At 41.9% G+C, this 13,377-nt stretch overlaps 2 protein-coding genes and 1 non-coding gene across 9 annotated transcripts in view; all 3 read left to right on the top strand.

Moving 5' to 3' along the window:
- Positions 1–4,642, top strand: yju2b (YJU2 splicing factor homolog B). Of its 3 annotated transcripts, none has more exons than XM_058381293.1 (10): positions 1–88; positions 632–666; positions 773–826; positions 1,598–1,680; positions 1,863–1,918; positions 2,143–2,203; positions 2,992–3,134; positions 3,237–3,409; positions 3,493–3,631; positions 3,864–4,642. In XM_058381293.1, exons 2-10 carry the CDS (start codon positions 664–666, stop codon positions 4,331–4,333), a joined length of 1,182 nt encoding a protein of 393 aa, XP_058237276.1. In that variant the 5' UTR covers positions 1–88; positions 632–663; the 3' UTR covers positions 4,334–4,642. The 3 variants fall into 3 exon arrangements, with proteins under 3 accessions (XP_058237276.1, XP_058237277.1, XP_058237279.1); XM_058381294.1 differs by lacking the exon at positions 1–88 and adding an exon at positions 109–494; XM_058381296.1 differs by lacking the exons at positions 1–88; positions 632–666; positions 773–826; positions 1,598–1,680 and having other exon boundaries at positions 1,883–1,918; positions 2,390–3,134.
- Positions 4,643–6,492: 1,850 nt separating this feature from the next.
- The window catches only part of LOC131347897 (complement C3-like), a 33,254-nt gene continuing 26,369 nt past the window's right edge, over positions 6,493–13,377 (top strand). For 3 of the 5 annotated variants that reach the window (XM_058382356.1, XM_058382357.1, XM_058382355.1), the window contains exons 1-11: positions 6,493–6,648; positions 6,795–6,869; positions 7,008–7,037; positions 7,394–7,586; positions 8,279–8,444; positions 9,881–9,951; positions 10,048–10,139; positions 10,218–10,300; positions 10,744–10,831; positions 11,561–11,663; positions 12,818–12,932. In XM_058382356.1, the coding sequence (XP_058238339.1) occupies positions 6,602–6,648; positions 6,795–6,869; positions 7,008–7,037; positions 7,394–7,586; positions 8,279–8,444; positions 9,881–9,951; positions 10,048–10,139; positions 10,218–10,300; positions 10,744–10,831; positions 11,561–11,663; positions 12,818–12,932 (1,063 nt within the window). In that variant the 5' untranslated portion in view covers positions 6,493–6,601. Of the gene's footprint in view, positions 6,649–6,794; positions 6,870–7,007; positions 7,038–7,393; positions 7,587–8,278; positions 8,445–9,880; positions 9,952–10,047; positions 10,140–10,217; positions 10,301–10,459; positions 10,600–10,743; positions 10,832–11,560; positions 11,664–11,705; positions 12,676–12,817; positions 12,933–13,377 lie in introns of those variants that run through there. The other 2 variants (XM_058382358.1, XM_058382360.1) reach the window with 2 other exon arrangements.
- Positions 10,886–11,049, top strand: LOC131347931 (U1 spliceosomal RNA). Its single transcript, XR_009203856.1, has one exon. It is a non-coding gene; the product is annotated as a U1 spliceosomal RNA (small nuclear RNA).

The raw sequence follows: 13,377 nt of genomic DNA, 5'->3' as shown, positions 1-13,377 counted from the left end.
CAATTTCCTTAAATTGACGAAGAAGCAGCAGCAGCAGCAGTCTGGCTCTTCTAGACGAGAGCGATTAGCTAGCCCAATTCAAGCTTGGGTAAGTATTGATTTTTAAACTGTTACTTTTTCTTGCTAAAGCAGTTTTACAGTAAATGACATGTCCTAAAACACATACAGACTCAAAGGATCTGTTGAAATAATATTTAAACACACTGTACAAGTTAATATCGTGTTAGCTTGCTTGCTCCTAGGTGAGCTAAGGGGTCTTTTTTATTTACTGCTTCGGGATTGGTTATTGGGCCCGTGAAGAAGGACGCTGATTGGATATCACACGCTGTCGGGTTACTCTTAACGAATCATAGCAGAGGAGGCGGGATGTCCAGAAACAGCACCGCATTCTAACCTTCTTTCCTAGCTAATGTTATGGAGGTGGACTTTTGGTTCGTGCGTGATAAACAATTTATTTTATCTTGTTCAGCATTCTGGAGAAAATTTTGATAAAGGTATTTAATCACTAATTGGTAATAATGCCATTTAAGGTTATGCTCAGTAAATGGCGTCATCTGATCTCGTGAGTGTTTTTGTGTTTATTTCTCTCTCTCTCTCTCTCTCTCTCTCTCTCTCTCTCTCTGTATCTCAGGTCTCCTCGGCTGAGCTGATTGAGCTTCCATCATGGTTGGTGACCTCAGACACTGTAGCACTCAGTAACGTAAAAAGTGTAATGCAATCCTAACATGTTGCTGGTTTTTCTGCATGTACTGAATATCCTTGTGTTCTTTAGGGAGAGAGAAAAGGAGTGAACAAATATTACCCTCCAGATTTTGACCCTGCTAAGGTGAGACATTCATTCAATTCATTCCTATTTAGCTTTATCCCAGTTGGGGTGGAAGTGGGATAGTGTTGCCAGATTGGGCAGGGTTCCACCCAATTTCGGGCTCTTTTTGGTCACGTCTAACCCCGGGGAAAATGCATTGGGATGGGTGGATCAAATTTGGGCTGGTTTTTGATGCAACTGGCTTTTTTTTTCTTATAAACATGATCTTTTATTTCTTTGCAAGAAAGTATATGTAGTGTTGACGTTTTAATGATATGATTCAGTTTAGTCAATAAGGTTGAGGGGAGTCCTGTCAAATCAGACTTCACTCTAGTGAAATAAAGGTATTTAATCACTAATTGGTAATAATGACATTTAATGGTATGTTCAGTAAATAGCATCATCTGATCTCTTGACTTGTTTGTGTTTTATTTCCCATTTGTTTTGGGTTTTCTGTTTGTCATTGTATTAGTTATCACAGTATACATTTTGGGATTGTATTTTTATTCTTCTTTCTTTTTATTATTTTATTATTATTTCTTTTAATGGCCTGGTTCACAACAGTACACACTCACACTCATCCTAGGGGCAGATTAACACAATGTTTGTAAAACCCAAAAAAACAACCAACCTGACCAGGAAAAAACCTCTTTATTCCACCCCAACATTCAGTGGGTGACAAATTACACTTTGTTACGCATGCATATATGAAACATGCCTGTTTGTAAGGAGAGCAAATTTCTTGTCTGTCACATGCTAAAACCTTGCTCTTGTGTCTCTCTCGGTCTGCAGCATCGCTCCATCAATGGCTACTGGAACACACACCCATTGCGTGAGAGAGCCAGGAAGCTCTCACAGGGCATCCTCATTATCAGGTAATACACACACACACACACGTACTCTGCCTCAATCTCTCACAATGTTAGCACTCAACCTTTGTAGATACTTCTATCACATGCTGTATTGATTGGAGCTGAAACAGAGTCTTCGTAGCTGTTCAAGTCAAAATGTAGCTCAGATAAAGGGAAGCTGATCTGGTAAATTGTGTGTGTTCCAGGTTTGAGATGCCCTACAATATCTGGTGTGATGGCTGTAAGAATCACATAGGCATGGGTAAGTTCCCTGAGGGTGTTCCTCAACATATGGTGCAAGTGGATACGAATAAGGGGGCGTGGCCTAAAGTAGTTTTCACTTTGAGTCGCATCAGTTCAGATGCTGTGCAGTGGCTCTGTTCTATCACTGAAATCTCAGCTCCGGTGTCCAGCACTCGCAGATCCTCGGTATAACCGTTACATCTGTTTTTACCTCAGACTCTTTTTTTTTTTTTCCTTTTTCAGGGGTTCGATACAATGCGGAAAAGAAGAAAGTGGGCAATTACTACACTACACCAATATACAGGTAACACTTACCTCATGCTGAGATGTGTAAATGGCGATCTGCTGTTTCACAAAACCTCAACAAAAAGCTCTTCAGGTATTAAATACGTTTGGAATTGGGCTGATGATCAGTTCCTTTTCTCCTGATTTTTGTCTTGGCCTGTTTCCACCCACCATTCCGCCCTCTTCCACTTTCATGAGCTCACAGATGCCTGTGATTAGCTGCTGTCGCTGTGATTGACGAGAGAGAGAGAGAATGCTGCCCTCTCACAGCTCTGGATTCATTTTTCCGTCACTCGGAAGCTTATTGTTCTTTAAAACAGAACGAAACACATTTTATTTTTTTAGTCAGAATCGTCACAATAAACTGATTGCATAGTAAAGAACAATAGAATAGAGACCATCTTAGTTAAGTAGTCGTTATTTGTCTCACATACATTACTGCATAGCGAAATTCTTTCTTCGCATATCCCATCCTTGGAGGTTGGGGTCAGAGTGCAGGGTCAGCCATGATGCAGCGCCCCTGGAGCAGGGTGGCCTTACTCAAGAGCCCAAAGGTGGCTGCTTGGTGTTGCTTCAACCCCAATCTTCCATTCAATGACCCAGAGCCTCAACCACTTGAGCCACGGTCGCCCCAGTCTTTCTTTTAATTGAATACATTTGTTCAAAATGAACTCTGTGTTCTAGGGACAGATGTCGTGTAACATGATTAATAATTCTCTATTTATTTCTAATAATTTGGGATGCCACTAGTTGAAGTTGGTAGAGCATGTATTATCAAAATCGTGTATATATTTTTTTAATCTGTAGGTTCAGAATGAAGTGCCACCTGTGTGTGAACTACATCGAGATGCAGACAGATCCAGCCACGTGCGATTACGTCATCGTGAGCGGTGCAAGTCGCAAAGAGGAGAGATGGAACATGGCTGAGAATGAGCAAATACTCACCACTGGTACACACACTCGCACGCTCAGTATAATGTTTCTAACCCTGCTGTAGCGATTACTCCTTGTCCTAAGCGTTATTTTACACCGCTGTTCTGTTCGTCTCGTAGAGCACACGGAGAAGGAAAAGCTCGAGACTGATGCCATGTACAAGCTGGATCACGGCGGGAAAGACAAAGAGAAGCTGCGTGCCGCCATTCCGTCTCTGTCTGAGCTGCAAGAGCTCCAGTCTGGATGGAAGGACGACTTCGAGCTCAACAGCGCCCTCCGCAGGAAGTTTAGGGTGAGCTAGTCAAAGCTATGCTAAGTAGCTTGAATAAACACTGGAACGTGATCGCGTGTACTCAGCATGTGTCTGTAAAACAGGTAGAGAAGAAAGCCATATGTGAAGAGGAGGAGGAGGACAAGGCCATGAGGAAGAGGATGGGTCTGTCTATACCTTTGGTACCGGAAAAGGACGAAGATAAAAAGCTGGCCTCGCTCCTCACCTTCCAGACCCCTGACTGTAAGAGACAACCGAAGATGAATTTATTGATCGAATCCTGTTAGAATTAATATTTCTAAAAGTTAGAGAAACGTTTGCTGCTGAGAGGGTGCAGATTTTTATGCCTAGCTTTAACTGTTTAAATCAGTCATGTGATCACATCAAAAGGAAATGACCATAAATAAACCATTCTCTCTCTCGGTCTCTCTCCCTCTCTCCCTCTCTCTCTCTCTCTCTCTCTCTCATGCTGCAGCATATGAGGACAGACAGCATATGAAGAGGCAGCAGATCTCCTCTCGCTCCTGGTTTTCTCTGTCTTCCTCCACTCCATTGGGCAGCGCTGTAGGAAACCTCCTGAACAAACTGGGCCAGAAGGGCAGAGATGCCGCTGCTTCCAAAGCTCTGAACGCCTCACCCAGCAGCTCCCTCGTCCGTAGGAGGTCAGACGGTGGCGTCTCGGCCGCCGACAATCCAATCCAGGCGTCCTGTTCCTCTCAGGAGTCTATTTCATGTCCCAGCCTGACCACGGAAAACGTGGAATCGTCTCACGGGCGGTGTCCAGAGGAGAGACAGGACACAGGCAGAGTAACCACAGAGGAGACGGCGGGAAAGTCAGCTCCAGAGGTCCATTGTGGGGTTGAAGGACACAGTAGTGCTGAATCTTGCACTACAAAGTCATTAGTGGCGGATTACAGTGACTCTGACTCTGATTCGGGTCAGTGAGGAAGCGTGGGAATGGACCGAAATGAAAATAAATAATTTATATGTGTTAATAGAAGACAAGAGGACGACTGATAACGTGGGATATGTCAAAACTGTACAAATAGAATACAAACATAAACCATGTCACTTCCATGAACTCTCATACAGTCAGCTGCAGAATTTTTGGCACCTTTTGTCGTTCTAAAACTACATTGACGCTTCATTATTCATATTTGGAGAAAAGTTTACTGTGAATGAATGTACATAGTGAAACATGCCGTGAATCGGTTTTGTACTGTAACAATAAATCAATATCGGTGTTTATCGAGATCTTCCAGTAAATGTCTTATCTGTGTTTGCGAAGAGGTGCTGAACCTTGGAACGGTCAACAAAAAAAAAAAAAAGAAACCTAGAAATAATGGGTCTTATCATTGGAGACAAAAAGTTATGTTAGGTGATTATCCTGAAAGCTCCTGAAACCCTCAGTGCGTCGATGTCCATGTCACTCTGTGCCCTGTGGATTCCCCAGTCCTTTTTATTCACTCATTTTTTTTTTTGGAACATTTTCACAGCTGCTGCTGTTGCTCTTCAGGTCTTCGGCGGTCCGTGTTCTGATCCCATGCCATGCTTCATGTTTCTGGCTCGAGCAAAAGAAAGCAATTGATACAGTGGTCAAGAGAGTAGCTTTACGCTGTGAGACGTTCATTCCAGGGTTTTAATTTCCACTGTTCAGTTAAACTACGGTGAATTCGTTCCTTCTGTAGCACCAGACTCCTGAACCCTGATGAGCTCTACTGCAAGTGTAGCAGGTTTGTGAACATTAACGGAAGTGTCTGCAGGATTTTTTTTACATCATTGCGCTGCTCTCCCCTCAGAATGAGGCTAATTGGATCCTTGCATAAATAAATTAATAAATGAGCAGGTAACACTTGTCAAACCCGGACAATGTGAGGTTTATTCTTAACCCCCCACCCACCCCCAAAAAAAAGGCCTAGCGATGCCCTTTACCTTGCCTGCTAAAGTCTTCCTGAGCATTTGTTCATCATCCAATCCCTGATGGTAATGAGCATCAGTGTAAATACACAGCAAACCTTTCGCACTGGTTTGTTTATTTATTTATTTATTTATTTGCTAAAATAAGAAGCCACCAGCGCTTCTCCGTTCTCATTTCACTTGGATTTCAAACAAAAAGGTTCTTAAGATCGAACTTCCATTCACATCCATTAGTTAAACCACACGCTCGGTCACTTCTGTGGAGTGAATAAGGAAAGCAGATTTGGTCTCCCGTGTAAACGAAGATTCCACAATTATCAGTCTGTATCTAATATCCACATGCGAGATCTGTATCCAGGTGAGAACGATCCCAGATCCTATTCCTGAAGAAGTCCATCCATCTTTTTTAAAGAACTCTTGTAGCTTCTGCTTTGGGCTTCTTTCCTCTGATGTTCTCCATCTGTGGATAAAGACTTACATGTGATACTTAAACCTTGCTGTTTTTGGTAAAATCTTTGTTTGATCTCACTTAGTGCTGCTGTAATCATCAATACTGTCCTGTGTTCAGCTCAGGCCTCATTCACAGTCTACTCATAATAAACATCCTTTAGCCTAAATGTAGCAGAGTCACACTCTCACCCAGAAAAGCACAGCGTCCATTCAGAGTCTTGTTAAGTTGTCTTTATTTGTCACATATACGTTACTGCACAGTGAAATTCTTTCTTTGCATAGCCCATCCTTGGGGGCTGGGGTCAGAGCACAGGGTCAGCCATGATACAGCGCCCCTGGAGCAGGGTAGGTTAAGGGCCTTGCTCAAGGCCCTCAACAGTGGCAACTTGGGGGTGCTGGGGCTTGAACCCCTGATCTTCCAGTCAACAACCCAGAACCTTAACCAGTTGAATTACCGCCACGTCTTGTGGCTTCTCAGAGAGTTTTTCCTTACTTTTGGAACGTCTGGTTTCCATCCTGATTTCTGTTCAAATGAAAGGATGTCTGGATTAGAATGAAACTAAGCTTGTATTTCTTTTCACCTATTTTTTTTTTTTTGGCAGTTGAGGTTTTTTTTTTGTTAGCTGGAATGAAGACCGAACCTTTCAGCAGGATAAGAGTTAAATTGATCGCGGATTAAATACTGTTTTTTTTTGTTTGTTTGATCACTGTATAGCGTTCCTGTGAGCCAGGATCCAGTGAGAATTGTGCAATACTTTTGGACAGTAAAAGAGGCGAGCGTCCCTGCCTCCGCTGGTGGTTTATCTGAGGCGGCTACACAGCGTGTAGGATCTGCTCTCTGTAAGGATGTGCACCTTCATGAGAACCTGTGTCCTGGTTGTGATTATTGTTGGGTGAGTAAATCTTCAAGGAATTCGAGGATTTGTAAGAATAGAAACTGTGACGATGCACATTTTAAGAAACACATTCAACGTTTGCTTGTGCAGGTCCTTTAAGGTTCGTGTCTGTAATGTTGTTGGTGTTATGAATGTTATTTCAGATTGTTTTCAGAAGTCATTTTGTGCAGTATTGTTCCTTATCCACTGCCTAATGGGCCCTACTTTCCCAGACCTTTGTAAGTACGACTGTCGAAATGGATGAAAGTGTTTTTTGAAATTGTGACAAGAATACAGAGAGAAGAATCTCTGTTGCTGTTGTTTGACGCCCAGCTCATGTTTTGCTCAGTCAGTGTGTGTTTTCTGTGTGTTTGCAGGCCAGTGGTGGACTTTGAACGTGACCCGAAGTAAAGACCCAAACGCACAAACACAATCTTATTTGGAGTTAAAAATTTAGATGTACTGATTTAAAAAAAAAAACAAAAAAAACGACATCCATCTGTTTTCCTTGTTATTTATGTTAATTATAGGACTGATTTTTAGCTTCAATAAGCATCAATGTGTTGTGGAAGGTTCGAGAAAGCATCCACACTCCCTTTAAAGTGTTGCTATCGTGCACATAATCACTGCTTCCCTGCATCTTAAACTGATGCCCCGTTATTGACTTCACGCCATTTTCCTCATTATGAGTGAATCAGAGTCACAGCCTGCCATGCAAATGTGAGAAAATCTAGTATGTGGTTGCGTATTTTTCCCCCCACAGGTTTGTTCTAGTGGCTCCAGCGGTTCTAAAAGCAGGGAGTGAAGAGAACATCCTGCTGGAGGCGTTTGGACTTTTTCAGAGTATCGACATTGATCTCTTGGTGCACACTTATCCAGGGAGTTCACAAATACTGCTGAATTCAACCGTCACCCTGAACGCAGACAATCATTACAGCGCCCTCGCAACCATAACGGTAATTTTACTGTCATTTATTTTATTACTTGGAAATGTATCTAGACGGAGGATGGTGTATATGAGACGTCCAGGACAATCCAGCGAGAAGAGAGAAACATCGACTAATGATAAAACAAGGAATAAACAAAACGAGAAAACTTATGCTAAATTCAATTTGAAAAAAGGTAGAAGGTTACTGTTACTACGGCAACAAGATTAACCTAGACTTAAGCAACAAGAAATACGCAAGAACAAGACAGGAACGTACAAGGCTCGGGAACTCGAATCTCCAAAGAAGTGGGAAGCAGGTTTTAGTAATGAATAGAAGCAGAAGGTTCCAGTGGGTTTTCCTGTAGGTCTTCCAATGGGTCCTTGGTCACCATCCTCTATGATTCAGTAGGAAGAGAGAAATGAAATCCTTACCTCATCCAGACTGTAAGACCTGCAGATAAAATGAAAAATGTTGTTTGGTAATCAGCTAATCAGCCCCCACCAGTATCATATCATGAACGTCTGATTGTAAAGGGTAGCTTTGAAAGATCCTGAAGAGCTTTAGCCAAGTTCAAAGTTACTAAAGCTAAACAAGATGACGAGTCATAAGAAATGCCAAGCTAATAATGCTTGTGTATGATGACTGTAAATGAGTTCAGACCTAGGTAAGAACATACGAGTTAAATCCTGAATGAGTATTTGTTTCGAACGTCTCGTCAGATTCCCCGGAGGAACCTGAATCCAGAACAGACGGAGACCAAGTACGTCCAGCTGCTTGCTAAATTTGGACAGCGCCAACTGCTTCATCAAATCAGCAAAGTGTCCTTTCTGTCTGGTTACATTTTCATCCAGACCGACAAGCCCATCTACAATCCTGGAGACACAGGTAATGGCTGGAACAACTGTAAAACAGGGCAAGGTTTGCTGAATTACAGTCAGGTCCATAAGTGTTCGGAATGCAGCCGTCCATCACAGTGGACTAAATAATAAAAATGGTGTCAGCTTCAATTTTAAAATAAGCCAATTCAAGGTCTGTGGTTGATTTCAAGTGTCGCATTCGCAAGAGCTGTTTTCAGTGAAGCAAAAAAAATAAATAAAAATCAACAGAAAACCATGAGAGAGATTGCAGAATCATTAGGTATGGCCAAAACGACAGAACACACTGGTGAGTTCAGGGTCATCAAAAAGCAACTGGTCTCCATTTATTCCCAGGTGAAGGGGGGAAAAAAAAAAACCCCTCTTCACACTTGACCAGATCAACCTTTGACAAAGTCAACAATCAAGAGACGAGTTCACCAGAGAGACAAGCCTCGAAAACAGGAAGATCTGTGTTTGAGAGCTCTTCCGAAAGCATAAACAGGATCATGGTACAGAGAGATGAGACGGAGTCTAACTTGTAGCAAATTGATGGGAAGAGAAGAAGAACTGGTTCCTTCTGAATTACTGATGATGTAACTGCATGGTGAATTCTGTGTCCAGGTGTTGTGTATATTATCTGCTCAGATTCACCCAAATGCTTTAAAACTTGAGACTCAAGCAACCCAGGACTTTTTAAGGCAAAGGAGTGGAATGTAAAGGTCAGAAATCAGTCACCTGAATCCACCTTAACATGTGTTTCGTTCATCTGGTGCAACCAAATATTAAGAATTATGATTTCATTGAATCATCTATCAATTGTTTTTTAAACAAATACCTACAAATTAAAGCTGAAGGTCTTTTCCATTTATAATTCCAGTATACGCTGATCAGGCATAATATTATGACCACCTGCCTAATATTATGTTGGTCGCCCATTTGCTGCCAAAACAGCCCTGACCCGTCCTGCACTGTGTATTCTGACACCTTTCTATCGATGAGCCTTGACCGCCCATGACCCTGTCGCCGGTTCACCACTGTTCCTTCCTTGGACCACTTTTGATAGATACTGACCACTGCAGACCGGGAACACCCCACAAGAGCTGCATTTTTGGAGATGCTCTGATCACAATTTGAACCCTTTAGGTCAAACTCGCTCAAATCCTTACACTTGTTCATTTTTCCTGCTTCTAACACATCAACTTTGAGGACAAAATGTTTACCTGCTGCCTAATATCTCCCACCCACTAACAGGTGACATGATGGGGAGCTCACCAGTCTCATTCACTTCACCTCTCACTGTTCATAATGTTATGGCTGATCAGTGTGCTATAATGATTAAATAAAAAGTCAAAATGCAGGATATTTCCAGTGCGGAATACAGACTGCAGTGTGGTGCTTTGTGCAAAAACGTGTTCATTTTGGTGAATTCATTCCTGTTCGTTTGTGTGCTTTGCTTTTGCACAGTGCGCTTCAGAGCATTTGTCTCTAATCCAGAGTTCCAGGCTTTCAATAGTACAGTTTCAGTTGAAATTCAGGTAGATCTCTAATGTTCATTTAGGAAAAACATCATTGAAAATTATTTATAAATATTGAATGTAATATGAAGAGACTAAACTTTTCTGCTTTTTCAGAACTCTGATGAAATTACAGTCCACACCACGTCAGAGGTCAGAGCAGGAGACGGCGTTTATTCTGACACTTACACTCTCTTGGACATCGCTAAGTACGTATAGAAGCTGAGATATCCCTTTTTCATTTCTTTTTCTATTAATATGATTTTTACATTTTTACTGTTTCACAGAGAGGGCAAGTGGAAGATCGTTGCCAAGTTCGACCACTTCAAGGAGAACATGTATAGCACATATTTTGAGGTGAAGAAGTACGGTACGTATACAAACTCCATACAGAAACAGATTTGAGGCTAAGGATTCGAGTCGAGAGATGTTATACAAACAGATCAGTTCTTCTCCTTCCATTTTCTTTTTGCCTCGATATTGTTTTAGATTCAGAACTAACCAGCTGATTGATAGGTTGTGAGATCGAACTCAATAACACTACATAGCTAAAGAAATGGGAATATTACCAGTCTCTGCAGTGGACAAAGCCTTGTGTGTTCAGTGACCAATTCAAGACACAAAAAAAGGAATATATACGAACATTTCAGGAGTTGAGAAATCCATCAGGTCTGAGCTTTATACATCAGGAGATGTTCCTAACGTGGCAGATTTATTTACTTGTATATTTTTGCATAAACAAAATTTAAATTCATTCATATTTTTGTGAGATACAACAAACACATTATTGACACATTCCTGTGTCGGTCCCAGAGCTCCCGGCGTTCAACGTCACACTGGTACCCGAAAAGTACCATCTGAGTTTAGAAGATGAAGAGCTGGAGGTGAAGGTGTATGCCAAGTAAGTGCCATCTTACCTAATTACACAGTGTTCATGATAAAGTCAATATTATTTAATATTACCTGGCAGGGGTAATACCATGGTCAAGGAGGTGGTTTGCCCAAAGCGAGGCTCAGCCATTGCACTCAGGCTGTGCTGACCTTTGCGAATTCCCCAAATGCGGGAATCTTGACTGCATAATTTCTAATAGTGAGGGACTGCGTTCGCGCTCTCTCCTTTCTCATCGTGACAGTGGTGGCTCAAGTGGTTAAGGCTGTGCGTTGTTGATCAGAGGATCAAGCCCCAGTACCACCCAGCTCCATTGTTGGGCAACTGAGCAAGGCCCTTAACCCTCTCTGCTCCAGGGGCGCTGTATCATAGCTGCTCCTGTGCTCTGATCCCAACTTCCTCAGCTGGGATATGAGAAGAAAAGAATTCCACTGTGCTGTAATGCATGTGTGGCGATAATTAACACTTTATTTAAGGTTAATATGAAATACATAAACACACGATGATTCAATTAATAATAACGTTTTGCCTGGTGGACTTGGGAAGAAACATTATAATTGTATCAGAAAATAGTCCAAGCAGAGGCTTTAAACCACCTGCTGCCACCAACCGTCCATTATTTAGCAGTCACACCTGAGCAGTCGAGGATTAAGAAATGTTAGAGATGTGACTTAAACCAATAGTCAGCTGTGTAGGTGTAACTGAGTTTCTTTCTCACTAGCTTTTTGCATCTCGTCTCAGATACATCTACGGTGAGAAAGTGGACGGCGTGGCGTACGTGGTGTTTGGAGTAGACAATGATGGAGTGAATGTACGAGTCTCATCTATGAAGCAAGTAAAAAATGTGAGTGAAATATAAAGGTACAGTATAAGACCTTGTTAAGTCGAGTGAAAGTGAAGATGGGAGTTTTACGTGAGCAAAAGTAATTTTTTGGTTGCTTATCCCTTGCTTGCAAAAGCTGCATCAGTGAAGTGACCCACTGACATCACCAAACGGTTGCATTCTCCTTTCGAGATTCTTTCTCAGGCCACAGTTTCTTTCAGTTGTTTGTTTTGGATGGTTTCAGGACTTGAAATTCTGCTCAGTCTGGTGATTGACTTGGCCAGTCTACAACCTTCCACTATTCCCCCTTTGTTGTAGTGTCAGTGTGTTTTGGACCTTTGGCCTGCTCCATGATGACGTTTCTCCCAATTAATTTCTCTGCATTTCTTAGTAAAATGTCAGACAGAATGCTTCTGTAGATTTCTTAAATCATTCTGCTGCTACCATCATGGGTTACATTATCAATAAAGATTAGTTCCAGAAGCAGTTATACAACCCCAATCCATGACGCTACCACCACCATGTTTCACCGATGTTTTAGATCATTAGCAGATTATTTATTCCTCCACACTTTGGTAGAGGTTCCTCTAAGCTCCAGAACGTTCGTGGCTCATGTTTCTTTGTGAAATCTGTCCTTCTGATTTTTACTGCTGATGATTGGTTTGAATCTTGTGGTTTGGCTTCTATATTTCAGCCCTCCAAGTCTTCTTCCAGTGTTGAATTATCATACCTTCACCCCTGCCTTGTGGTGGTCACGTTTCTGGATTTTTCTTCACAGCTTTCACAATGTTTCTGTCATCTGCAGTTGGTTTTACAGGATGTTCTAAATTGCTCTATTGGCTATACCCAGTATTTGTTTTTTCTCTTTTCTTGGCTTTAAAATGTCTTGCTTTTCTCCTAAAGACAGCTCTCTGGTCTTCATGCTGGACTATCCTTTTTAACACCAAATGCAGTCTTCACAGGTGAAACCCAAGACATTCGGAGCTTAAACAATCAGCCTTAAAAGGACACACCTGGGCAACAAGAAACACCTGTCAGTCAGATGTTCTAATATTTTGTCAGTCACATGTTCCAACATCTTGAAAAGGTGCCATGTTCTTAGATGGCAATATCTGATGACGTCTAAACGCATGAACCCAACATTCTTGTACGTTCCTTATTTCTGTTCACTGCAGCTGGATGGTGGAAATGCCACTCTGACCGTCGATGAGCTTAAGAAAGCATATCCTGACGTCAGCAAATTTGACGGCTTGACCATTTACATCAAAGCTTCCGTGATGACCAGCACAGGTAAGATGCCTTTGTTTATCATATCACTCTGTGGACCATAATGAGATCTGGCAAAAGATGCGACAATAGATACATGTGCTTAAACTGATTCAGATAAAATAAAGTTATTAGAGTGTGTGCAGTATTTACTTTACAACAGATGTCTTTAAACAGCCATTGCTTAGTAATTCTAAATTAGATACTGTACATTAGGCTAACAGGCTTTTTGGAGAATGTGGGGGAGCCAGTGAACCTTATCCTGAGCAACTTTCATTTTATGCAACTGAGCAAGGGCCTTGTTCAGGAGCCCAAGGATGGACACATGGTGGACCTGGGATTTGAACTCAACCTTCTGATCAGTAGACCAAACCCTTAGCCACTAAGCTACCACATCCCCACTGCTTAGAAACTCCCAGGTTTGATCTAGGACATGTAATTATTTTGCACGATGACTTAAAGCTACTTG

This window comes from Hemibagrus wyckioides, linkage group LG27 (assembly GCF_019097595.1).
Source record: "Hemibagrus wyckioides isolate EC202008001 linkage group LG27, SWU_Hwy_1.0, whole genome shotgun sequence".
Classification (NCBI taxonomy): domain Eukaryota; kingdom Metazoa; phylum Chordata; class Actinopteri; order Siluriformes; family Bagridae; genus Hemibagrus; species Hemibagrus wyckioides.
The sequence above is the reverse complement of the archived record's forward strand: the minus strand, read 5'-3'. Positions and strand labels throughout refer to the sequence as shown.